Source organism: Tachypleus tridentatus, chromosome 3 (assembly GCF_004210375.1).
Source record: "Tachypleus tridentatus isolate NWPU-2018 chromosome 3, ASM421037v1, whole genome shotgun sequence".
Taxonomy (NCBI): domain Eukaryota; kingdom Metazoa; phylum Arthropoda; class Merostomata; order Xiphosura; family Limulidae; genus Tachypleus; species Tachypleus tridentatus.
Genome location: NC_134827.1, coordinates 47,058,656 through 47,085,332, shown reverse-complemented (window position 1 = coordinate 47,085,332; position 26,677 = coordinate 47,058,656). Strand labels below are relative to the sequence as shown.

General features: G+C 35.0%; 1 protein-coding gene across 1 annotated transcript; it reads left to right on the top strand.

The window, feature by feature from the left end:
* Positions 1–5,218: 5,218 nt before the first annotated feature.
* On the top strand, positions 5,219–25,547 carry LOC143246795 (PHD finger protein 3-like). Its single transcript, XM_076493949.1, has 8 exons — positions 5,219–5,276; positions 5,673–5,792; positions 18,071–18,465; positions 19,521–19,671; positions 20,955–21,044; positions 23,718–23,913; positions 24,868–24,949; positions 25,317–25,547. The coding sequence occupies exons 1-8, from the start codon at positions 5,229–5,231 to the stop codon at positions 25,492–25,494; spliced, it is 1,260 nt and encodes a 419-aa protein (XP_076350064.1). The 5' UTR covers positions 5,219–5,228; the 3' UTR covers positions 25,495–25,547.
* Positions 25,548–26,677: the final 1,130 nt, after the last annotated feature.

The window sequence follows — 26,677 nt, the reverse complement described above, 5'->3', positions numbered from 1 at the left end:
TTGGATTAAATGGTTTTAGCCCACTTTATGTTTTTTGCCATACTGGCTATCCAGACCCTCCTATTAGAGTAAATGGTTTTAGCCCACTTTATGTTTTTGCCATACTGGCTATCCAGACCCTCCCATGGAGTAAAATGGTTTTAGCCCACTTTATGATTTTTTGCCATACTGGCTATCCAGACCCTCCCATCAAGGTAAATGGTTTTAGCCCACTTGATGATTTTTGCCATACTGGCTACCCAGACCCTCCTATTGGAGTAAATGGTTTTAGCCCACTTTATGATTTTAAGAGCCTTTTGGCTATCCAGACCATCCTAACGGAGTAAATGGTTTTAGCCCACTTTATGATTTTTTGCCATACTGGCTACCCAGACCCTCCTATTGGAGTAAATGGTTTTAGCCCACTTTATGATTTTTGCCATACTGGCTATCCAGACCATCCCCTAACGGAGTAAATGGTTTTAGCCCACTTTATGATTTTTTTGCCATACTGGCTATCCAGACCCTCCTATCGGAGTAAATGGTTTTAGCCCACTTTATGATTTTTGCCATACTGGCTATCCAGACCCTCCTATTGGAGTAAATGGTTTTAGCCCACTTTATGTTTTTTGCCATACTGGCTATCCAGACCCTCCTATTGGGAGTAAATGGTTTTAGCCCACTTTATGTTTTTTGCCATACTGGCTATCCAGACCCTCCTAACGAGTAAATGGTTTTAGCCCACTTTATGATTTTTTGCCATACTGGCACCCAGACCCTCCTATTGGAGTAAATGGTTTTAGCCCACTTTATGATTTTTGCCATACTGGCTATCCAGACCATCCTAACGGAGTAAATGGTTTTAGCCCACTTTATGATTTTTGCCATACTGGCTATCCAGACCATCCAATTGGAGTAAATGGTTTTAGCCCACTTTATGATTTTTTGCCATACTGGCTATCCAGACCCTCCTATCGGAGTAAATGGTTTTAGCCCACTTTATGATTTTTACCATACTGGCTACCCAGACCCTCCTATTAGAGTAAATGGTTTTAGCCCCTTTTATGATTTTTCCATACTGGCCTCTCAGACCCTCCTATTGGAGTAAATGGTTTTAGCCCACTTGATGATTTTGCCATGGCTGAACATCCAGACCCTCCTATCGGGAAAATGGTTTTAGCCCACTTTATGATTTTTTGCCATACTGGCTACCCAGACCCTCCTATTAAGTAAGTGGTTTTAGCCCACTTTATGATTTTTTCCATATTGGCTCTCCAGACCCTCCTATTGGAGTAAATGATTTTAGCCCACTTATGATTTTGCCATACTGGCTACCCAGACCCTCCTATTGGAGTAAATGGTTTTAGCCCACTTTATGATTTTTGCCATACTGGCTATCCAGACCCTCCCATTGGAGTAAATGGTTTTAGCCCACCTTATGATTTTTGCCATACTGGCTATCCAGACCCTCCTATCGGAGTAAATGGTTTTAGCCCACTTTATGATTTTGCCATACTGGCTATCCAGACCCTCCTATTGGAGTAAATGGTACATAATAACAAACCACACACTGATAGTTTTTGTGTTAAATTATAACTCTTAAAACTACATGTATTTGCTGAGACGAGGAATGAGAGTTATGCTTTAGTGAGCACAGTATTCAAGTAGATAGTTTTATATCGACAATGCTGTTGGGAGTACACAACAGTCACAAACAATATATGCATAAAGTGGTCTTGAGCAAGAATAATGTTGGTAAAAATAACCTAGTCTGCCAGATAATAACATTCCATTCAAAGGTTCTACATGGGTCCAGTGAACATCTATCAGACTGTGATGTTTTTTCAGTTGACACAATAAGTGTATTCAAACAGTTTGAATTTTATTATATATATCTAAAGTGAAAAACAATCAAATTCTGAGAAATATGGCTAATAATTTTGCAAACTGTATATCATAAATGTTTCAGGATTTCACAACCCAACATATAAATTAAAATATAAGCTGTAAGAATCTTTTTAAGTAGAAACAGGATAGTTGCAGTAAGTTTTACTTTATTTGGTTAATATCTCCATTGTGAAAAAACATCGAAAATACAAGTAACATCTGTCCAGTCCAGAAAGTAGAAATTCATATTACTGTTTAGAAAATAATACATTAGGTTGAAAGTCACTAACACTTGTTTCTTTTATTTTATTTTTTTCCATAAAAAAATAGAAATCCATATGGTGTAAAAAAACAGTATTACATATTGAATTTTTGTTAGGCTGAAAACTGCTGAAATCTTCTCATGTCTTCAGAAGAAATAAAAGATATTGCTGTTAAAATAGAAGAGGAGTTGTTCGTTACTTTAAAGACTATTGATCCAAATATAAAGCTAAATATCGAGTTTAATTTTCAACATCAGGGACCACAGAAATGAAGTTAGTTTTATTTTAACTCTCTTGAGTAAAATGTCTTACAAAATCAGCTCTGTTTTATAACCTTAGTGTAAAACATAAAACTCTACAAACAAACTGAGAAATGTGTTTATATCATTTTTCTGAAGATTCTATTTATAATAATGTGTTCAGTAAATTTTCTTGGAAATTAAAGTAATTTCAGAATGTTTAAAATCAATATATATTTTCGTGACAGTATGTTATTTTAAAACTGGAAAACAACTTTACACTTCACATGCTGTTTTTTCATGTTAGGCTAATGTTACAAGTAGAATATGTTAGATGTTCTGTACAAAATTGTTTTAACAGATACTGTATTGATAAGTTATTGTTATCTAACAGATACTGTATCGACAAGTTATTGTTATCTAACAGATACTGTATCGACAAGTTATTGTTATGTAAACAGATAATTGTGGCTGACAAGTTATTGTTATGTAACAGATACTGTATGGATAAGTTATTATTGTTATATAACAGATACTGTATGGATAAGTTATTGTTATGTAACAGATACCGTAATCTACAAGTTGTTGTTATGCTAACAGATACCGTATCGAAATGTGCCACTGTTATGTAACAGACTATCGCAATCATACGTTATTGTTATGTAAAAGATACCGCATCGACAAGTTATTGTTATGTAACAGATACTGCACCAATGCGCCACGCTTATGTAACAGATACCGTATCGACAAGTTTATTTTTATGTAACAGATACCGTATGCGTCAAGTTACTGTTATGTAACAGATACGTGGATCGCCAAGTTATTGTTATGTATATGCATGCCCTCGTATCGTAAAGTTTCTTGTTATGTCAACAGATACCATAATTCTACAAGTTATTGTTATGTAACAGATAACTGTATCGATTAAAGTTATTGTTATGTAAATGACAATTGCATCGACAAGTTATTTGTTATGTAACAGATACTGTATCTACGACAGAGTCATTGTTATGTAACAGATACCGTGCTCGACAGAGTTATTGTTATTTAAGCAGATACCGTATAAAATACAAGTAAGCTGTTATGTAACAGATACTGTATCGTCAAGTTATTGTTGCGTAACGCAGATACCGTATCGACAGAGTTATTGTTATGTAACAGACACCGGTATCGACAAGTTATTGTTATGTGTGTCTGCAGATGCACCGTATCTATTGCCAAGCAACCGTTATGTAACAGATACTATATTAACTGACAAGTTATTGTTTCATGTGTGCAACAGATACCAGTTATCTAATAAGTTATTGCTATGCGTGTAACAGATACCGTAATGCGACAAGGTTGTTGTTATGTAACAGATATACTGTATGTCCACAAGAGTTATTGTTGGCGTTAACAGATACCGTAAGGTGCAGGTTATTGTTATGTAACAGATACTGTATGCGACGTAGTTATGGTTATGCTAACAGTATACTGTATTCTAATAGTTGCCAGGTAATACTCCAGCAGAAATTGTATCGACAAGTTATTGTTATTTTAACAGATACCGTAACTATTGCCGTTGGCGTTATGTAACAGATACCGTATCGCCAAGTTATTGTTATGTAACAGATACCGTACCGACAAGTTATTGGTATGTAACAAAGATACCAAATAAACTTTCATTGTTATGTAACAGATGCACCATATACGACAAGTTTATTGTTATGTGTAAACAGATAATATGCGACACGTTACCGTTATATAACAGACAACTGCAAGCAACAAGTTATTGTTATTGCCGATACTGTATGCGACAAGTTATTGTTATTCCACCCATACTTTGTCGACAAGTCAGTGTTATGTAACAGATACTGTATATGGCCAGTCATTGTTATGTAACAGATAATTTTAATGATGAAGTTATTGTTATACTTAACAGATAATTGTATCGGCCAGTTATTGTTGTAACAGGTAATTTGAAACTGCATCTATCGACAAGTTATTGCTATGTAACAGATAATTGCATACGACAAGTTATTGTATTATGTAACAGATACTGTATTGACTAGTTGTTGTTACTGTAACGGATACTGTATCGACAAGTTGTTTGTTATGTGAGATAGATACTGCATGGATAGGTTATTGTTATGTAACAGATAGTAGAATGACAAGTTATTGTTATGTAACAGATACTGTATGGAACAAGATTGATATGCTGCAAGATGCTACTGTATCGACAAAGTTATTGTTATGTAACAGTACTATATGCGTCCATTGTATTATTAATGTAACAGATAATTGTATCTAATAAGTTATTGGTATGTAACAGATACCGTAGCGCACAAGTTATTGTTATCATGAAACAGGTAATGGTGTCGACAAGTTATTGTTATGTAACAGATAATCGTATCAGCAAGTTACTGCGTTATGTAACAGATATTGTATCGAATCAAGTTATTGTTATAAATAACAGATACTGTATCGACAAGTTATTGTTATGTAACAGATACTGTATCGCAAGTTATTGTTATGTAACAGATACTGTATCGCCAAGTTACTGTTATGTAACAGATACTGTATCGACAAGTTACTGTTATGTAACAGATACTGTATCGACAAGTTACTGTTATGTAACAGATACTCGTATCGACAGTTACTGTTATATAACAGATTGCGTTATATCAGTGTCTTGGTACATTCAAACAGATAATTTGTGTTGTGGGAAGTTTATTGTACATGGTCGCCAGAGACTAGTTTATAATTATTAAATAAGACCTTAGTTTGTTTTAACACTACTTGTTTTACACAGGGACTCTTCCGAAAGATTGTGAAGTCTGTCATTTCACCAGAGAAGTTGGTGCGGATGTCACCAGAGGAGATGGCTTCAAAGGAACTTGTGAAATGGAGAGAACAAGAAACCAAGCATGTACGTCACTATTAAATGTTAACATTTTATTCATCTTCACATAGTGATGGTGATTTTGTTTTATTACACATGTTGTGGTTGTGATGGTGATTTTGTTTTATTACACAGGTTTTGGTGGTGATGGTGATTTTGTTTTATTACACAGGTTGTGGTGGTGATGGTGATTTTGTTTTATTACACAGGTTGTGGTGGTGATGGTGATTTTGTTTTATTACACAGGTTGTGGTGGTGATGGTGATTTTGTTTTATTACACAGGTTGTGGTGGTGATGGTGATTTTGTTTTATTACACAGGTTGTGGTGGTGATGGAGATTTTGTTTTATTACACATGTTGTGGTGGTGACTGTAATTTTGTTTTATTACACAGGTTGTGATGGTGATTTTGTTTTATTTCAGACATTAGAAATCATAAAACGAGAACAGATGGAGCAGGTAAATAATCCACATCACACCAAAAAAACTCACAAGGGAGAAATTGAAATAGAAGAGGAAAGTTTGGTGACTTTGGATCAACAGGTAACTTTTTAGAAACCTGTATTTGTCTGTTCTATAGTGGTAACTTATCTGATATTAGTTAGTGGTATTGTGACATACTATTACAAACCATTACTAGCAGACCCTTTACTTGGTAATGTAGGATCAACAGGTAACTTTTTTAAAACCTGTATTTGTCTGTTCTATAGTGGTAACTTATCTGATATTAGTTAGTGGTATTGTGACATACTGTTACAAACCATTACTAGCAGACCCTTTACTTGGTACATGTAGGATCAACAGGTACACTTGTAACCTGTATTTGTCTGTTCTATAGTGGTAACTTATCTGATATTAGTTAGTGGTATTGTGACATACTATTACAAACCATTACTAGCAGACCCTTTACTTGGTACGTGTAGGATCAACAGGTAACTTTTTAGAAACCTGTATTTGTCTGTTCTATAGTGGTAACTTATCTGATATTAGTTAGTGGTATTGTGACATACTATTACAAACCATTACTAGCAGACCCTTTACTTGGTACATGTAGGATCAACAGGTAACTTTTCAGAAACCTGTATTTGTCTGTTCTGTAGTGGTAACTTATCTGATATTAGTTAGTGGTATTGTGACATACTGTTACAAAACCAGTACTAGCAGACCCTTTACTTGGTACATGTAGGATCAACAGGTAACTTTTGGTAACCTGTATTTGTCTGTTCTATAGTGGTAACTTATCTGATATTAGTTAGTGGTATTGTGACATACTATTACAAACCATTACTAGCAGACCCTTTACTTGGTACATGTAGGATCAACAGGTAACTTTTTGGTAACCTGTATTTGTCTGTTCTATAGTGGTAACTTATCTGATATTAGTTAGTGGTATTGTGACATACTCTTACAAACCATTACTAGCAGACCCTTTACTTGGTACATGTAGGATCAACAGGTAACTTTTGGTAACCTGTATTTGTCTGTTCTATAGTGGTAACTTATCTGATATTAGTTAGTGGTATTGTGACATACTATTACAAACCATTACTAGCAGACCCTTTACTTTGGTGTAGGATCAACAGGTAACTTTTTAAAAACCTGTATTTGTCTGTTCTATAGTGGTAACTTATCTGATATTAGTTAGTGGTATTGTGACATACTGTTACAAACCATTACTAGCAGACCCTTTACTTGGTACATGTAGGATCAACAGGTAACTTTTTGGTAACCTGTATTTGTCTGTTCTATAGTGGTAACTTATCTGATATTAGTTAGTGGTATTGTGACATACTATTACAAACCATTACTAGCAGACCCTTTACTTGGTACGTGTAGGATCAACAGGTAACTTTTTAGAAACCTGTATTTGTCTGTTCTATAGTGGTAACTTATCTGATATTAGTTAGTGGTATTGTGACATACTATTACAAACCATTACTAGCAGACCCTTTACTTGGTACATGTAGGATCAACAGGTAACTTTTCAGAAACCTGTATTTGTCTGTTCTGTAGTGGTAACTTATCTGATATTAGTTAGTGGTATTGTGACATACTGTTACAAAACCAGTACTAGCAGACCCTTTACTTGGTACATGTAGGATCAATAGGTAACTTTTTGGTAACCTGTATTTGTCTGTTCTATAGTGGTAACTTATCTGATATTAGTTAGTGGTATTGTGACATACTATTACAAACCATTACTAGCAGACCCTTTACTTGGTATATGTAGGATCAACAGGTAACTTTTGTAACCTGTATTTGTCTGTTCTATAGTGGTAACTTATCTGATATTAGTTAGTGGTATTGTGACATACTCTTACAAACCATTACTAGCAGACCCTTTACTTGGTACATGTAGGATCAACAGGTAACTTTTTGGTAACCTGTATTTGTCTGTTCTATAGTGGTAACTTATCTGATATTAGTTAGTGGTATTGTGACATACTATTACAAACCATTACTAAAGCAGACCCTTTACTTGGTACGTGTAGGATCAACAGGTAACTTTTTAAAAACCTGTATTTGTCTGTTCTATAGTGGTAACTTATCTGATATTAGTTAGTGGTATTGTGACATACTGTTACAAACCATTACTAGCAGACCCTTTACTTGGTACATGTAGGATCAACAGGTAACTTTTGGTAACCTGTATTTGTCTGTTCTATAGTGGTAACTTATCTGATATTAGTTAGTGGTATTGTGACATACTATTACAAACCATTACTAGCAGACCCTTTACTTGGTACGTTGTAGGATCAACAGGTAACTTTTAGAAACCTGTATTTGTCTGTTCTATAGTGGTAACTTATCTGATATTAGTTAGTGGTATTGTGACATACTGTTACAAACCATTACTAGCAGACCCTTTACTTGGTAGGCATGTAGGATCAACAGGTAAGTTTTTTAGAAACCTGTATTTGTCTGTTCTATAGTGGTAACTTATCTGATATTAGTTAGTGTTATTGTGACATACTGTTACAAACCATTACTAGCAGACCCTTTACTTGGTACATGTAGGATCAACAGGTAACTTTTTAGAAACCTGTATTTGTCTGTTCTATAGTGGTAACTTATCTGATATTAGTTAGTGGTATTGTGACATACTGTTACAAACCATTACTAGCAGACCCTTTACTTGGTACGTGTAGGATCAACAGGTAAGTTTTGGTAACCTGTATTTGTCTGTTCTATAGTGGTAACTTATCTGATATTAGTTAGTGGTATTGTGACATACTATTACAAACCATTACTAGCAGACCCTTTACTTGGTACATGTAGGATCAACAGGTAACTTTTTGGTAACCTGTATTTGTCTGTTCTATAGTGGTAACTTATCTGATATTAGTTAGTGGTATTGTGACATACTATTACAAACCATTACTAGCAGACCCTTTACTTGGTACATGTAGGATCAACAGGTAACTTTTGGTAACCTGTATTTGTCTGTTCTATAGTGGTAACTTATCTGATATTAGTTAGTGGTATTGTGACATACTGTTACAAACCATTACTAGCAGACCCTTTACTTGGTACATGTAGGATCAACAGGTAACTTTTGGTAACCTGTATTTGTCTGTTCTATAGTGGTAACTTATCTGATATTAGTTAGTGGTATTGTGACATACTATTACAAACCATTACTAGCAGACCCTTTACTTGGTACATGTAGGATCAACAGGTAACTTTTGGAAACCTGTATTTGTCTGTTCTATAGTGGTAACTTATCTGATATTAGTTAGTGGTATTGTGACATACTATTACAAACCATTACTAGCAGACCCCTTTACTTGGTACATGTAGGATCAACAGGTAACTTTTAAAACCTGTATTTGTCTGTTCTATAGTGGTAACTTATCTGATATTAGTTAGTGGTATTGTGACATACTGTTACAAACCATTACTAGCAGACCCTTTACTTGGTACATGTAGGATCAACAGGTAACTTTTGGAAACCTGTATTTGTCTGTTCTATAGTGGTAACTTATCTGATATTAGTTAGTGGTATTGTGACATACTATTACAAACCATTACTAGCAGACCCTTTACTTGGTACATGTAGGATCAACAGGTAACTTTTTAGAAACCTGTATTTGTCTGTTCTATAGTGGTAACTTATCTGATATTAGTTAGTGGTATTGTGACATACTATTACAAACCATTACTAGCAGACCCTTTACTTGGTACATGTAGGATCAACAGGTAACTTTTGGTAACCTGTATTTGTCTGTTCTATAGTGGTAACTTATCTGATATTAGTTAGTGGTATTGTGACATACTATTACAAACCATTACTAGCAGACCCTTTACTTGGTAATGCGTAGGATCAACAGGTAACTTTTAGAAACCTGTATTTGTCTGTTCTATAGTGGTAACTTATCTGATATTAGTTAGTGGTATTGTGACATACTATTACAAACCATTACTAGCAGACCCTTTACTTGGTACGTGTAGGATCAACAGGTAACTTTTTAGAAACCTGTATTTGTCTGTTCTATAGTGGTAACTTATCTGATATTAGTTAGTGGTATTGTGACATACTATTACAAACCATTACTAGCAGACCCTTTACTTGGTACATGTAGGATCAACAGGTAACTTTTCAGAAACCTGTATTTGTCTGTTCTATAGTGGTAACTTATCTGATATTAGTTAGTGGTATTGTGACATGCTGTTACAAACCATTACTAGCAGACCCTTTACTTGGTACATGTAGGATCAACAGGTAACTTTTAGAAACCTGTATTTGTCTGTTCTATAGTGGTAACTTATCTGATATTAGTTAGTGGTATTGTGACATACTGTTACAAACCATTACTAGCAGACCCTTTACTTGGTACGTGTAGGATCAACAGGTAACTTTTTAGAAACCTGTATTTGTCTGTTCTATAGTGGTAACTTATCTGATATTAGTTAGTGGTATTGTGACATGCTGTTACAAACCATTACTAGCAGACCCTTTACTTGGTATGTGTAGGATCAACAGGTAACTTTTTAGAAACCTGTATTTGTCTGTTCTATAGTGGTAACTTATCTGATATTAGTTAGTGGTATTGTGACATACTATTACAAACCATTACTAGCAGACCCTTTACTTGGTGCGTGTAGGATCAACAGGTAACTTTTAGAAACCTGTATTTGTCTGTTCTATAGTGGTAACTTATCTGATATTAGTTAGTGGTATTGTGACATACTATTACAAACCATTACTAGCAGACCCTTTACTTGGTACATGTAGGATCAACAGGTAACTTTTAGAAACCTGTATTTGTCTGTTCTATAGTGGTAACTTATCTGATATTAGTTAGTGGTATTGTGACATACTGTTACAAACCATTACTAGCAGACCCTTTACTTGGTACGTGTAGGATCAACAGGTAAGTTTTTAGAAACCTGTATTTGTCTGTTCTATAGTGGTAACTTATCTGATATTAGTTAGTGGTATTGTGACATACTATTACAAACCATTACTAGCAGACCCTTTACTTGGTACGTGTAGGATCAACAGGTAACTTTTTGGTAACCTGTATTTGTCTGTTCTATAGTGGTAACTTATCTGATATTAGTTAGTGGTATTGTGACATACTCTTACAAACCATTACTAGCAGACCCTTTACTTGGTACATGTAGGATCAACAGGTAACTTTTTGGTAACCTGTATTTGTCTGTTCTATAGTGGTAACTTATCTGATATTAGTTAGTGGTATTGTGACACACTATTACAAACCATTACTAGCAGACCCTTTACTTGGTATGCATGTAGGATCAACAGGTAACTTTTAAAACCTGTATTTGTCTGTTCTATAGTGGTAACTTATCTGATATTAGTTAGTGGTATTGTGACATACTATTACAAACCATTACTAGCAGACCCTTTACTTGGTACATGTAGGATCAACAGGTAACTTTTGGTAACCTGTATTTGTCTGTTCTATAGTGGTAACTTATCTGATATTAGTTAGTGGTATTGTGACATACTATTACAAACCATTACTAGCAGACCCTTTACTTGGTACATGTAGGATCAACAGGTAACTTTTCAGAAACCTGTATTTGTCTGTTCTATAGTGGTAACTTATCTGATATTAGTTAGTGGTATTGTGACATACTATTACAAACCATTACTAGCAGACCCTTTACTTGGTACATGTAGGATCAACAGGTAACTTTTTGGTAACCTGTATTTGTCTGTTCTATAGTGGTAACTTATCTGATATTAGTTAGTGGTATTGTGACATACTATTACAAACCATTACTAGCAGACCCTTTACTTGGTACATGTAGGATCAACAGGTAACTTTTGGTAACCTGTATTTGTCTGTTCTATAGTGGTAACTTATCTGATATTAGTTAGTGGTATTGTGACATACTATTACAAACCATTACTAGCAGACCCTTTACTTGGTACGCATGTAGGATCAACAGGTAACTTTTAGAAACCTGTATTTGTCTGTTCTATAGTGGTAACTTATCTGATATTAGTTAGTGGTATTGTGACATACTATTACAAACCATTACTAGCAGACCCTTTACTTGGTACGTGTAGGATCAACAGGTAACTTTTTAGAAACCTGTATTTGTCTGTTCTATAGTGGTAACTTATCTGATATTAGTTAGTGGTATTGTGACATACTGTTACAAACCATTACTAGCAGACCCTTTACTTGGTACATGTAGGATCAACAGGTAACTTTTTGTAACCTGTATTTGTCTGTTCTATAGTGGTAACTTATCTGATATTAGTTAGTGGTATTGTGACATACTGTTACAAACCATTACTAGCAGACCCTTTACTTGGTACATGTAGGATCAACAGGTAACTTTTGGTAACCTGTATTTGTCTGTTCTATAGTGGTAACTTATCTGATATTAGTTAGTGGTATTGTGACATACTATTACAAACCATTACTAGCAGACCCTTTACTTGGTACATGTAGGATCAACAGGTAACTTTTTGGTAACCTGTATTTGTCTGTTCTATAGTGGTAACTTATCTGATATTAGTTAGTGGTATTGTGACATACTATTACAAACCATTACTAGCAGACCCTTTACTTGGTACGTGTAGGATCAACAGGTAACTTTTGGTAACCTGTATTTGTCTGTTCTATAGTGGTAACTTATCTGATATTAGTTAGTGGTATTGTGACATACTATTACAAACCATTACTAGCAGACCCTTTACTTGGTACATGTAGGATCAACAGGTAACTTTTGGTAACCTGTATTTGTCTGTTCTATAGTGGTAACTTATCTGATATTAGTTAGTGGTATTGTGACATACTATTACAAACCATTACTAGCAGACCCTTTACTTGGTAATGTAGGATCAACAGGTAACTTTTTAGAAACCTGTATTTGTCTGTTCTATAGTGGTAACTTATCTGATATTAGTTAGTGGTATTGTGACATACTATTACAAACCATTACTAGCAGACCCTTTACTTGGTACGTGTAGGATCAACAGGTAACTTTTTAGAAACCTGTATTTGTCTGTTCTATAGTGGTAACTTATCTGATATTAGTTAGTGGTATTGTGACATACTGTTACAAACCATTACTAGCAGACCCTTTACTTGGTACATGTAGGATCAACAGGTAACTTTTAGAAACCTGTATTTGTCTGTTCTATAGTGGTAACTTATCTGATATTAGTTAGTGGTATTGTGACATACTGTTACAAACCATTACTAGCAGACCCTTTACTTGGTACGTGTAGGATCAACAGGTAACTTTTTAGAAACCTGTATTTGTCTGTTCTATAGTGGTAACTTATCTGATATTAGTTAGTGGTATTGTGACATACTGTTACAAACCATTACTAGCAGACCCTTTACTTGGTAACGGTAGGATCAACAGGTAACTTTTGGTAACCTGTATTTGTCTGTTCTATAGTGGTAACTTATCTGATATTAGTTAGTGGTATTGTGACATACTATTACAAACCATTACTAGCAGACCCTTTACTTGGTAATGTAGGATCAACAGGTAACTTTTAAAAACCTGTATTTGTCTGTTCTATAGTGGTAACTTATCTGATATTAGTTAGTGGTATTGTGACATACTATTACAAACCATTACTAGCAGACCCTTTACTTGGTACATGTAGGATCAACAGGTAACTTTTGGTAACCTGTATTTGTCTGTTCTATAGTGGTAACTTATCTGATATTAGTTAGTGGTATTGTGACATACTATTACAAACCATTACTAGCAGACCCTTTACTTGGTACATGTAGGATCAACAGGTAACTTTTCAGAAACCTGTATTTGTCTGTTCTGTAGTGGTAACTTATCTGATATTAGTTAGTGGTATTGTGACATACTGTTACAAACCATTACTAGCAGACCCTTTACTTGGTAATGTAGGATCAACAGGTAACTTTTAGAAACCTGTATTTGTCTGTTCTATAGTGGTAACTTATCTGATATTAGTTAGTGGTATTGTGACATACTATTACAAACCATTACTAGCAGACCCTTTACTTGGTACATGTAGGATCAACAGGTAACTTTTGGTAACCTGTATTTGTCTGTTCTATAGTGGTAACTTATCTGATATTAGTTAGTGGTATTGTGACATACTATTACAAACCATTACTAGCAGACCCTTTACTTGGTACATGTAGGATCAACAGGTAACTTTTTGGTAACCTGTATTTGTCTGTTCTATAGTGGTAACTTATCTGATATTAGTTAGTGGTATTGTGACATACTATTACAAACCATTACTAGCAGACCCTTTACTTGGTACATGTAGGATCAACAGGTAACTTTTGGTAACCTGTATTTGTCTGTTCTATAGTGGTAACTTATCTGATATTAGTTAGTGGTATTGTGACATACTGTTACAAACCATTACTAGCAGACCCTTTACTTGGTAATGCGTGTAGGATCAACAGGTAACTTTTAAAACCTGTATTTGTCTGTTCTATAGTGGTAACTTATCTGATATTAGTTAGTGGTATTGTGACATACTATTACAAACCATTACTAGCAGACCCTTTACTTGGTACGTGTAGGATCAACAGGTAACTTTTTAAAAACCTGTATTTGTCTGTTCTATAGTGGTAACTTATCTGATATTAGTTAGTGGTATTGTGACATACTATTACAAACCATTACTAGCAGACCCTTTACTTGGTACATGTAGGATCAACAGGTAACTTTTTGAAACCTGTATTTGTCTGTTCTATAGTGGTAACTTATCTGATATTAGTTAGTGGTATTGTGACATACTGTTACAAACCATTACTAGCAGACCCTTTACTTGGTGCATGTAGGATCAACAGGTAACTTTTAAAACCTGTATTTGTCTGTTCTATAGTGGTAACTTATCTGATATTAGTTAGTGGTATTGTGACATACTATTACAAACCATTACTAGCAGACCCTTTACTTGGTACGTGTAGGATCAACAGGTAACTTTTGGTAACCTGTATTTGTCTGTTCTATAGTGGTAACTTATCTGATATTAGTTAGTGGTATTGTGACATACTATTACAAACCATTACTAGCAGACCCTTTACTTGGTACATGTAGGATCAACAGGTAACTTTTGGTAACCTGTATTTGTCTGTTCTATAGTGGTAACTTATCTGATATTAGTTAGTGGTATTGTGACATACTATTACAAACCATTACTAGCAGACCCTTTACTTGGTATGTAGGATCAACAGGTAACTTTTAGAAACCTGTATTTGTCTGTTCTATAGTGGTAACTTATCTGATATTAGTTAGTGGTATTGTGACATACTATTACAAACCATTACTAGCAGACCCTTTACTTGGTATGTGTAGGATCAACAGGTAACTTTTAGAAACCTGTATTTGTCTGTTCTATAGTGGTAACTTATCTGATATTAGTTAGTGGTATTGTGACATACTGTTACAAACCATTACTAGCAGACCCTTTACTTGGTACATGTAGGATCAACAGGTAACTTTTAGAAACCTGTATTTGTCTGTTCTATAGTGGTAACTTATCTGATATTAGTTAGTGGTATTGTGACATACTGTTACAAACCATTACTAGCAGACCCTTTACTTGGTAATGTGTAGGATCAACAGGTAACTTTTAGAAACCTGTATTTGTCTGTTCTATAGTGGTAACTTATCTGATATTAGTTAGTGGTATTGTGACATACTGTTACAAACCATTACTAGCAGACCCTTTACTTGGTACGTGTAGGATCAACAGGTAACTTTTGGTAACCTGTATTTGTCTGTTCTATAGTGGTAACTTATCTGATATTAGTTAGTGGTATTGTGACATACTATTACAAACCATTACTAGCAGACCCTTTACTTGGTACGTGTAGGATCAACAGGTAACTTTTTAAAAACCTGTATTTGTCTGTTCTATAGTGGTAACTTATCTGATATTAGTTAGTGGTATTGTGACATACTATTACAAACCATTACTAGCAGACCCTTTACTTGGTACATGTAGGATCAACAGGTAACTTTTGGTAACCTGTATTTGTCTGTTCTATAGTGGTAACTTATCTGATATTAGTTAGTGGTATTGTGACATACTATTACAAACCATTACTAGCAGACCCTTTACTTGGTACATGTAGGATCAACAGGTAACTTTTCAGAAACCTGTATTTGTCTGTTCTGTAGTGGTAACTTATCTGATATTAGTTAGTGGTATTGTGACATACTGTTACAAACCATTACTAGCAGACCCTTTACTTGGTACATGTAGGATCAACAGGTAACTTTTTGGTAACCTGTATTTGTCTGTTCTATAGTGGTAACTTATCTGATATTAGTTAGTGGTATTGTGACATACTATTACAAACCATTACTAGCAGACCCTTTACTTGGTACATGTAGGATCAACAGGTAACTTTTTGGTAACCTGTATTTGTCTGTTCTATAGTGGTAACTTATCTGATATTAGTTAGTGGTATTGTGACATACTATTACAAACCATTACTAGCAGACCCTTTACTTGGTAATACGTGTAGGATCAACAGGTAACTTTTTAGAAACCTGTATTTGTCTGTTCTATAGTGGTAACTTATCTGATATTAGTTAGTGGTATTGTGACATGCTGTTACAAACCATTACTAGCAGACCCTTTACTTGGTACGTGTAGGATCAACAGGTAAGTTTTTAGAAACCTGTATTTGTCTGTTCTATAGTGGTAACTTATCTGATATTAGTTAGTGGTATTGTGACATGCTGTTACAAACCATTACTAGCAGACCCTTTACTTGGTACATGTAGGATCAACAGGTAAGTTTTTAGAAACCTGTATTTGTCTGTTCTATAGTGGTAACTTATCTGATATTAGTTAGTGGTATTGTGACATACTGTTACAATTCAAGACTAACATGTGCTTGACGTCTCAGTAGTGGCTTTTACATCATTAACTAGTCTAGTCTGTTGGTACGTGTAGGACCAAGTAACTTTACATCAGTAATTAATATAGTCTGTCAGTACGTGTAGGACCAAGTAACTTTACATCAGTAATTAATCTAGTCTGTCAGTACGTGTAGGACCAAGTAACTTTACATCAGTAATTAATCTAGTCTGTCAGTACGTGTAGGACCAAGTAACTTTACATCAGTAATTAATCTAGTCTGTCAGTACGTGTAGGACCAAGTAACTTTACATCAGTAATTAATCTAGATCTAGTCTGTTGGTACGTGTAGGACCAAGTAACTTTACATCAGTAATTAATCTAGATCTAGTCTGTTGGTACGTGTAGGACCAAGTAACTTTACATCAGTAATTAATCTAGTCTGTCGGTACGTGTAGGACCAAGTAACTTTACATCAGTAATTATACTGGTCTGTCAGTACGTGTAGGACCAAGTAACTTTACATCAGTAACTAATCTAGTGTGTCAGTACATGTAGGACCAAGTAACTTTACATCAGTAACTAACCTAGTGTGTCAGTACGTGTAGGACCAAATAACTTTACATCAGTAACTAACCTAGTGTTGGACTATGTAACATTACAGTGTAACAGTCAGTTGTCGTAATACCATGATAACTGGCTGGTTTAACTTATTAGTCTTGTGAAATTCAAACCCATAATCTTACTTCAGAAGGTTTTATCACCCGTTGTAAGGCAAAAAAATCTTAAAGAAAATAGACCATATACTTTATTGTAATAAAGCCTTCCATACAGTAAATTATATAGTTGAACTAATTCTAACATTTATTAACATATTTGATTCTAGAGATATTAAATATTTTAACTTCTGTGTAAAAAAAATTGTATGTGTGTGTGTTGTAAGTTACAGGAACCCATACAGACATGAGTTTTTGTGTTGTAACTTACATTGACCCATACCTTGTTGAATGTGTATGTTATAAAGTACATTGACTAGTATGGAGAGATATGCAAGTTATTGAGGTTAGAGTGTATTTTATGTGTAAGTTAAAACTTGTTTAAAATTACAGTTTCAAGATACTGTATCTTATCTGGTATGAAAACTTTACCTGTGAATATTATTTTGTGTCAGCCACGACCTACATCTATAACACGACTGTTCATGACAGCTTAAGGTTTAAAAGATTATGTAAATTGCTAACTGCAAAATTTTCTCTTTAACTGTAATTTTTTTTTGTACAAATGAGGCTAAAGCAGGTTATACTATCACAAAGAATGCATATTTGAGTGCAGAATTTTATGACGTGAAACATGTAGTGACCGAAAATAAAGCATGACTCAGAAAGTTTGAGACATGCTGTTAATAGAAAAATGAATGTTTTAATTGTTCTACAACAGTTGTAGTGAAATATTAGTGCAGTGTGTTGTGACTGACTAGTTTTTAAGTGTGGGTAAATCACTTTTGTAGAAGAACATGGAGAAAGAACTCGTTTCTTCGACCCTCGGAACACCCGTGATCATGTCGGCTGACACAGCATCTCCGGGAACACCTGTTGACACCACTGACCAACATCGATCTCATCTGTTTGACCTGAGTTGTAAAATATGTACAGGCAAAGTGGCTCCTCCTTTAAAGGAGCCAGTAGTTAAAAAAGTGCATGTTGCTCATACAATAGCTGTGGAAACAAAGGAGAAACCTTCTTCAACCAAAACTGATCTGGATATTAGAATAGCTGAAATCCTACGACAGGGAGAGTTAGAGTTTGTTAAGGAACGACACAAACGTTCAGAAAAGAATAAACACAAAAAAGATATAGTGGAGGAGAAGTCTGATCAAGAACCTAGTTCAACAGTTTCGTTTGGGTAAGTTAATGTCTGTTAAACTTAGTCAATAATGTAATCTGTCCTGCTAAAGTGACAGTAGAGTCTATAGATTTACAACACTAAAATAAGGGGTTCGATTCCCCTCAGTAGGCTCAGCAGATAGCCCCATGTGGCTTTGCTATAAGAAAAAGCACAAGCACTTTGAAGTTGTATGTGTAAATTCAGCACTAACAGAACTATGACCTCAAAACTTCAAACAGTTTCTGTTCCTGTTCTTTTCAAAGATCTACTAAGAGAAAGTCAATTTTACTAATGTACATTTAACCAAAAGTGAGCTTGTCAGAAATTTTGTACAATAGGAATATGAGCAAGTATCGACTGAAGTTGTGGCTCAGTTGTTTGTTTGTTTTATTTGGTGTGTCATCTGTCTTCTTATTGTTTGTTTGTTTCATTTGGTGTGTCATCTGTCTTCTTATTGTTTGTTTGTTTTATTTGGTGTGTCAGCTGTCTTCTTATTGTTTGTTTGTTTTATTTGGTGTGTCATCTGTCTTCTTATTGTTTGTTTGTTTTATTTGGTGTGTCATCTGTCTTCTTATTGTTGGTTTGTTTTATTTGGTGTGTCATCTGTCTTCTTATTGTTTGTTTTATTTGGTGTGTCATCTGTCTTCTTATTGTTTGTTTGTTTTATTTGGTGTGTCATCTGTTTTTTTATTTGGTGTGTCATCTGTCTTATTGTTTGTTTTATTTGGTGTGTCATCTGTCTTCTTATTGTTTGTTTGTTTTATTTGGTGTGTCATCTGTCTTCTTATTGTTTGTTTTTTTATTTGGTGTGTCATCTGTCTTCTTATTGTTTGTTTGTTTTAGTAGTTTATTGATAACAGCAATTAATGTACATGTGGAAGGTTTCTGTCTGATTGTAACGTCCAGTTTATGTAGGTATTCAGTGGTTTTGAACAAAGATTGTTACTATGTAGTGTGTTCGTTTACTCTCTTACCTGCTCTGTGATAGATGAATTCTACTTGGATATTGTTGTGATTTATTACTTGTTCAAGTAACAGAACTTAGTTCTGTCCTAAATTAAAAAATTTTTCAGATCTCCTGACTCGGGAAGTACCACTTGTAGCCAGATAAAACCAAGTAGAACCCAGCCTTCTGTGTGGAAAGGATTCATCTACATGCAGGATGTAGCCAAATTTGTTACGTCTGCCTACAAAGTATCTGGCCCTACAGACTTTCTCACACAGGTAGCTGTTTAAGGTTATTCTATACCAACTGTTCAGTTTCATTTTTCACAAACCTGAGGTTATTCTATACCAACTGTTCAGTTTCATTTTTCACAAACCTGAGGTTATTCTATACCAACTGTTCAGTTTCATTTTTCACAAACCTGAGGTTATTCTATACCAACTGTTCAGTTTCATTTTTCACAAACCTTTAATATATTTTCTACATAACTATTTTTTTCCCTACTTAAATTCCCATTTGCTTTAATAATAACATTACACATGCTGTCTAATTACTGTATGAACAAACTGAACAAAGCTAGGGTATTACAATCAAATGTGTTCCTTGATCTTTTAGTTTTTACACGAGTATACTGACTCGGGAGAAGTTCCTACAACAAAATCTGCCCCTTGTATTTTGTCACTAAAGTACGTTTAAAAAAACGATAGATAAATAATTTATTTCAATTACATATTAGTAAAACAGACTTAAAATTTAGTACATATGCATTCTGGGTCTTGCTGCTCTGTTTTTGTTTTGTGATTTTCAGGATATTCCAGATACAGTACAGGTGTTTCTGTAACTGTCAGGATATTCCAGACACAGTACAGGTGTTTCTGTAACTGTCAGGATATTCCAGACACAGTACAGGTGTTTCTGTAACTGTCAGGATATTCCAGACACAGTACAGGTGTTTCTGTAACTGTCAGGATATTCCAGACACAGTACAGGTGTTTCTGTAACTGTCAGGATATTCCAGACACAGTACAGGTGTTTCTGTAACTGTCAGAATATTCCAGATACAGTACAGGTGTTCCTGTAACTGTCAGAATATTCCAGATACAGTACAGGTGTTCCTGTAACTGTCAGGATATTCCAGATACAGTACAGGTGTTCCTGTAACTGTCAGGATATTCCAGATACAGTACAGGTGTTCCTGTAACTGTCAGGATATTCCAGATACAGTACAGGTGTTCCTGTAACTGTCAGGATATTCCAGACACAGTACAGGTGTTCCTGTAACTGTCAGGATATTCCAGACACAGTACAGGTGTTCCTGTAACTGTCAGGATATTCCAGACACAGTACAGGTGTTCCTGTAACTGTCAGAATATTCCAGACACAGTACAGGTGTTTCTGTAACGACCAGGATATTCCAGATACAGTGCACGTTTCTGTAATTGTCAGGATATTCTAGACACAGCGCAAGTTTCTGTAATTGTCAGGATATTCCAGATACAGTACAAGTTTCTGTAATTGTCAGGATATTCCAGATACAGTATGAGTTTTTGTTATATTTCAGGATATTCCAGATACAGTGCAGGTTTGTGGTCGTGTCACTCAGGAACAGATCTGGGATTACCTTGGCAGGACTAAACAGTCAGGAAATAAGGTATATTTTACCTTTGTGTGTTAATGAAACATTTTACACAGATAATGTTATGCTACACACTTAGATAATGTTATACATTCTGTAACATTTAGTTCTGTAGAGAACTAAGATTCAAACTTTACGTTGGTGTAGTTCACAGGTTTTCACGGCACAATAAAACTTGTGTCCAAAAATATCCTTTTTTGCACAGATATTTTTTATTAATTAAAATTAGAATAATAAAGGTGAAACCAGCAGGTTTAATTATATATTTTTTCTGAATAATCTTTTTAAAACTGTATGTGTGAACCTTCTTCATAAAAAGATATATTAAAACTTTTCTATGTCTAGTGTTATTCAGAGATAAAAGTTAGTTAAATTCATCGGTGATAGTTTAATACTGTTTCGTGGGTGGAACACAAGGAAGATATTCTATGACAAAATGTTGATTTCACATTCCCTTCTTCAGATGGATGAAAAACCTATTAAACATTGTTTGTCAAGTTTGACTATTGTTATTTGTGACAGCTAGGTCTAATTTTGAAACTGTTAGCCAGAAACTTTATTTTTCTGTAATTATTCTCCATGTAAACATTGTTTAATGTAATGCTCCTTCTATTGCTGTGATACATAACATTATCTAGCATTGTGCTTTCTATTTTATGTATCTAATCCTTACAGAATGTTACTTACAACACTATGGTAATGATTCACTGGTTAACAGCTGAATGAGTCAGGGTGAGAATACTTGTAATCCACATGTACTTATACCAAGTGCATGTCATGAGGGTTCTGTTGAATGAACACACTGATCAAATTTAGGGTTTGAAATAACTGTCATGCAGTGTCTTATCTACATGGAAAGAAACCACAATATGGTACCAGTGTATGTTAAATCAGTTTAGCAACACTCAAAGAAAGATTTCATAAAACAGTGTATAGTATAAATACACTGTGTATTAAGTTTTGTCATCGTGCCACTGTCTACAAAGCTAGAGAACTACCAGTAAAGGTGAGAGTTGATATGAAAGTTTTATGTGATGCTGGTTGGACTTGGACAAATTACTACAGACTTGAAATGGCCCCCAAACACTGTCAAGTACACCCTAGATTGTAAGACCAAGACAAGTAAATTTCAAAATAGTAAAGGAAAAGACAGAACACCTAAACTCAATGATACGGATGCTAAGTGTTTTTGTTTATGTAAACTTTAGGACAAAAGGAAGCCTGACACTGATCTCAAGCATGAGATAAACAACCATGTACCAAATGATAGAAAAGTGTCCAGATCTGCCCTGTTGAAGCAACAGGAGTTATTTACAAAATAGGTAGAATAATGGACCAGTATATCAGATACTACCATGGTATACTCAGTGTTTTTCTGTTGAAGCAACAGGAGTTATTTATAAAATAGGTAGAATAATGGACTGGTACGTCAGATACTATCATGGTATACTCAGTGTTTTTCTGTTGAAGCAACAGGAGTTATTTATAAAATAGGTAGAATAATGGACCAGTACATCAGATACTGTCATGGTATACTCAGTGTTTTTCTGTTGAAACAACAGGAGTTATTTATAAAATAGGTAGAATAATGGACTGGTACGTCAGATACTGTCATGGTATACTCAGTGTTTTTCTGTTGAAGCAACAGGAGTTATTTACAAAATAGGTAGAATAATGGACCAGTACATCAGATACTGTCATGGTATACTCAGTGTTTTTCTGTTGAAGCAACAGGAGTTATTTATAAAATAGGTAGAATAATGGACCAGTACATCAGATACTGTCATGGTATACTCAGTGTTTTTCTGTTGAAACAACAGGAGTTATTTACAAAATAGGTAGAATAATGGACCAGTACATCAGATACTGTCATGGTATACTCAGTGTTTTTCTGTTGAAGCAACAGGAGTTATTTATAAAATAGGTAGAATAATGGACCAGTACATCAGATACTGTCATGGTATACTCAGTGTTTTTCTGTTGAAACAACAGGAGTTATTTATAAAATAGGTAGAATAATGGACTGGTACATCAGATACTGATTCATCCTGGTGCACCCAGTGGTTTGTGTATTATTGATAAATGATTCTAGTACCAAGAAGATAATGACCCCAAACATTCATCCAACCTATACAGAAATTACTTAGCTAAGAAAGAAGCTGCAGGAGTCCATTAAGTGATGAAATGGGCCCCATACAGCCCTGATCTCAACCTAGTCGAGCAGATCTGGGATTTGATATATGAAAAACTCGACAAATCAGTGGCTACTTCCAAAGAAACCTTATGGAAACGTATTAGATATTTGTGGTAAAATTCCAAATGACATTTTAATTAAATATGTTATAACAATACTTGAAATTCTGTCTGTAGTTATTAAAGTAAAAGGGTGACACACAAATTATTAACTGTTTGCTGAACTTGGTCACTTCCACCGAGTTTCTGTTTTACTAGATACGAAGACTAATAATTGTTTATGTTTCACTAGTGATCATCTACCTCCCATTGTTCTTTAGAAGTAGCCTGAAATGTAATTTTTGACTTTATCCTAACACTTTTGTACAATACTAAATACAAAAAAAATAATTGTTTATATTAGCAAATATTTTTAGTATCTTTAAAACATCTGACACAGATTATCACTAACTGTAACCTTCTAGAAATTATTACTGTTTATTCTGTATTTTGTAGGAGTTAATTGTAATACGGTTTCAACCTGCTAATGATGAAGAGAAAGTACCTTACGGAGCATTTTATTCTTACCTAAACTCTCGTAAACGATTTGGTGTTGTTGGAAACGCTTCCAAAATGATAAAAGATTTCTATATACTACCTCTACCTTCATATAGTCCTGTACCAACTGTATTAATGCCATTTGATGGTCCTGGTAAGTTACTTGTCTGTTTCTTCCCCTTAAGAGTTTGTTTAATACCTTTGTTATGGAAGTTTGTATCATATAAAAATATAGTTATATTACTTCTTTTAGCTTTTCTATGTATTTGTCATTATACGTCTTATATCCTCAAGAAATATTCAACAGTGCAGAAATGTGACATCAGTTCCATTGTGTGAAGGTTCTAGAATAAGCCAGTGTCACACTGTGCTATAGTTTAACTTAAAGGTCCTGAATTAAGTCAGTGTCACACTGTGCTATAGTTTAACCTAAAGGTCCTGAATTAAGCCAGTGTCACACTGTGCTATTGTTTAACTTTAAGGTCCTGAATTAAGGCAGTGTCACACTGTGCTATAGTTTAATTTAAAGGTCCTGAATTAAGCCAGTGTCACATTGTGCTATAGTTAAACTTAAAGGTCCTGAATTAAGCCAGTGTCACACTGTGCTATAGTTTAACTTAAAGGTCCTGAATTAAGGCAGTGTCACACTGTGATATAGTTTAACTTAAAGGTCCTTAATTAAGGCAGTATAACACTGTGCTATAGTTAAACTAAAATTCCTGAATTAACCCAGTGTCACTGTGCTAGATTTAAAGTCCTTGATAAAGTATATCTGTTTCTCATGCAGATGTTGTCTGTTTGATTGTCATGTAATTATAACTGTAATAACTGTAAAATATGATACCATACGTGACACTTGGAAGGTTTGGAATAAAACAAATCAGATACCAATCCACATTCTCCTGTGAGAAGGTAAAGAATAGCCCATTGAAGATTACTTGTATATTGGTTTTGGTTTCTGTCTGAATGTAACAAAAGATTAGTTTTAAAACATCCTGTTTGAAGTACAGTATAGAGTGAATATTGTGTGAGTTGGGTACAGTAACTTAATTTGTAATAAATCAGTTTTATTATAGAAACTTTTCATGTAACATCACCTATTTTTCAGGCTTAAGTCCTTCAAGACCCCATATTCTCCTTGGTGTGATAGTTAGACATAAAAATCGACCACTGAGACAAGTTACAGAAAGGTATGAACAGTCCTAAAACAGAATTTCAATCAACTGTAGATATGATAGCAGACAAACTGTATGCTGTTGATGTCATCTGTGTTTTTAATGTAAATATTCCAATATCGCCAGTGTATAACTTGTGTAACGCTCTAGTTCAGTGTGTAACATGTACATAGCAGTAAGTAAGTTTATTCTTTATGTTTTATACCCTTTAATCTTCAAACATTATGGTTAAACTGAATTTAATAAAATTTAAGTTTAATTAATACAGAGTAAATTCCCTCTTTTGTTCAGGGGTCTTGTGGGCATTTGGTCGTGATGGGAGTTCTTTGTTTAACATATTGTACAATCTGGATGTACACAGATGTATGCTTGTCTGTTTCAGCCATCTCCATATGGAGAATGCAGATCCGTATGAGCCATCATACACTCCACCCTTAGAAACCTTTCCAGATGAAAAACTCCCAAACTTACTGATGACCACTTTAACACTTTTCACACATCTGCCATCAGAAAGCGGTCAGTATCAGATAGTGGTGACCCCACACGCACACCTCCAGTAGAAAAGCTTTCACGAGAAGATGACTTTGAAGATGTTGCTATCAGCCAATCTAGAGAGAGTAATTTTGAGTGTCGCAGCCAGTAGGCAGCTGTGATAGAGACAAGCCCAAACGTGGAAAAATCGGCATCGTTGACACGCTCGTCTTCAGCCACTGAACAGTTTCCTAACTCTGTTCAAACACGACTTGAACATTCCCCACTGTCCAGTCATCATAAAGAAAATTTAGAAACTGAGAAGATGGAAGTTGAACAGCCAAATTTTCAAGGTGTAGGACACACCTTGGAACTATACAAGGGCCTATAAATCAAAATGTCACTTGCTCAAGTAGTCACCAGATTTCTGCTACACCATCATTAGTGACAAATAAAGTGTGTAGTTCCCAGAAAACTGTAGAAAGTAATATTGGTTCTGAACAGCATTTAAAGAAAGAGACCACAGAAGGCATTGATGACATTTTCACAAAATTATCATCGGGCTTACCACCCAACTTACGAACCATCATAAAAGCCATCAACAAGGTTACTCAGCAGTTTACTAGTGGTACTCTTGCAACACAAAATGTTGGTCAGAACACAGGAAAAACATCTTCAGTGTCTGAAAGTCAAGAGAAGGTCTCGCTGGTTTCCGTCGAAGAATCTAGACAAGAGACTTCATTTAACTCGACAAGAACAAACTCCATCAAAGTGTATTGTCTACAAAAATTCAAGATCAAAGAACTCGAGTCCAGACTACTGACAATAATGTAGTTCACAGCTCGCCTCACGTGATTCCTCCTGTTGGGGAACCCATAAGCCTCCCTCAGCATGCTCCTCCAGTAATTCCAGCAAATAATAGCTCTTTACCATACAAACCAACTCCATTACCGCTCAATGATCCAAATGGTGGAGCTGAGAGAAGCTCCTTACCTTTACCACCAAGAAAACACCGCTGGTGGAGCCATTACCACCGGGGTTGACCCAGAAGAGCTGGAGAATTCCCTCACGCCCCCATCCTTTCCTTTGGTTCCTTGTTTACCAGGACCCGTAGGAACGACTTTGGGTCCACGACTTCCACCTGCCCCACCTTGTAATGCAACTGTACAACCCCCCTTCCACCATGTGATCCCCTGGTTTAAACTATCCCAGACCCCACACTTTGGTAATCCTTTTCCAAGCCCTAACATATATCGCCAACCTGTGAGACCA

Coding starts and splice junctions, on each gene's coding strand:
- LOC143246795 (XM_076493949.1), top strand. CDS start 5,229: ATGGCTTCAAAGGAACTTGTGAAATGGAGAGAACAAGAAACCAAGCAT. Junction 5,793..18,070: donor TGGTGACTTTGGATCAACAG/GTAACTTTTTAG, acceptor TCACTTTTGTAG/AAGAACATGGAGAAAGAACT. Junction 18,466..19,520: donor AGTTCAACAGTTTCGTTTGG/GTAAGTTAATGT, acceptor AAAATTTTTCAG/ATCTCCTGACTCGGGAAGTA.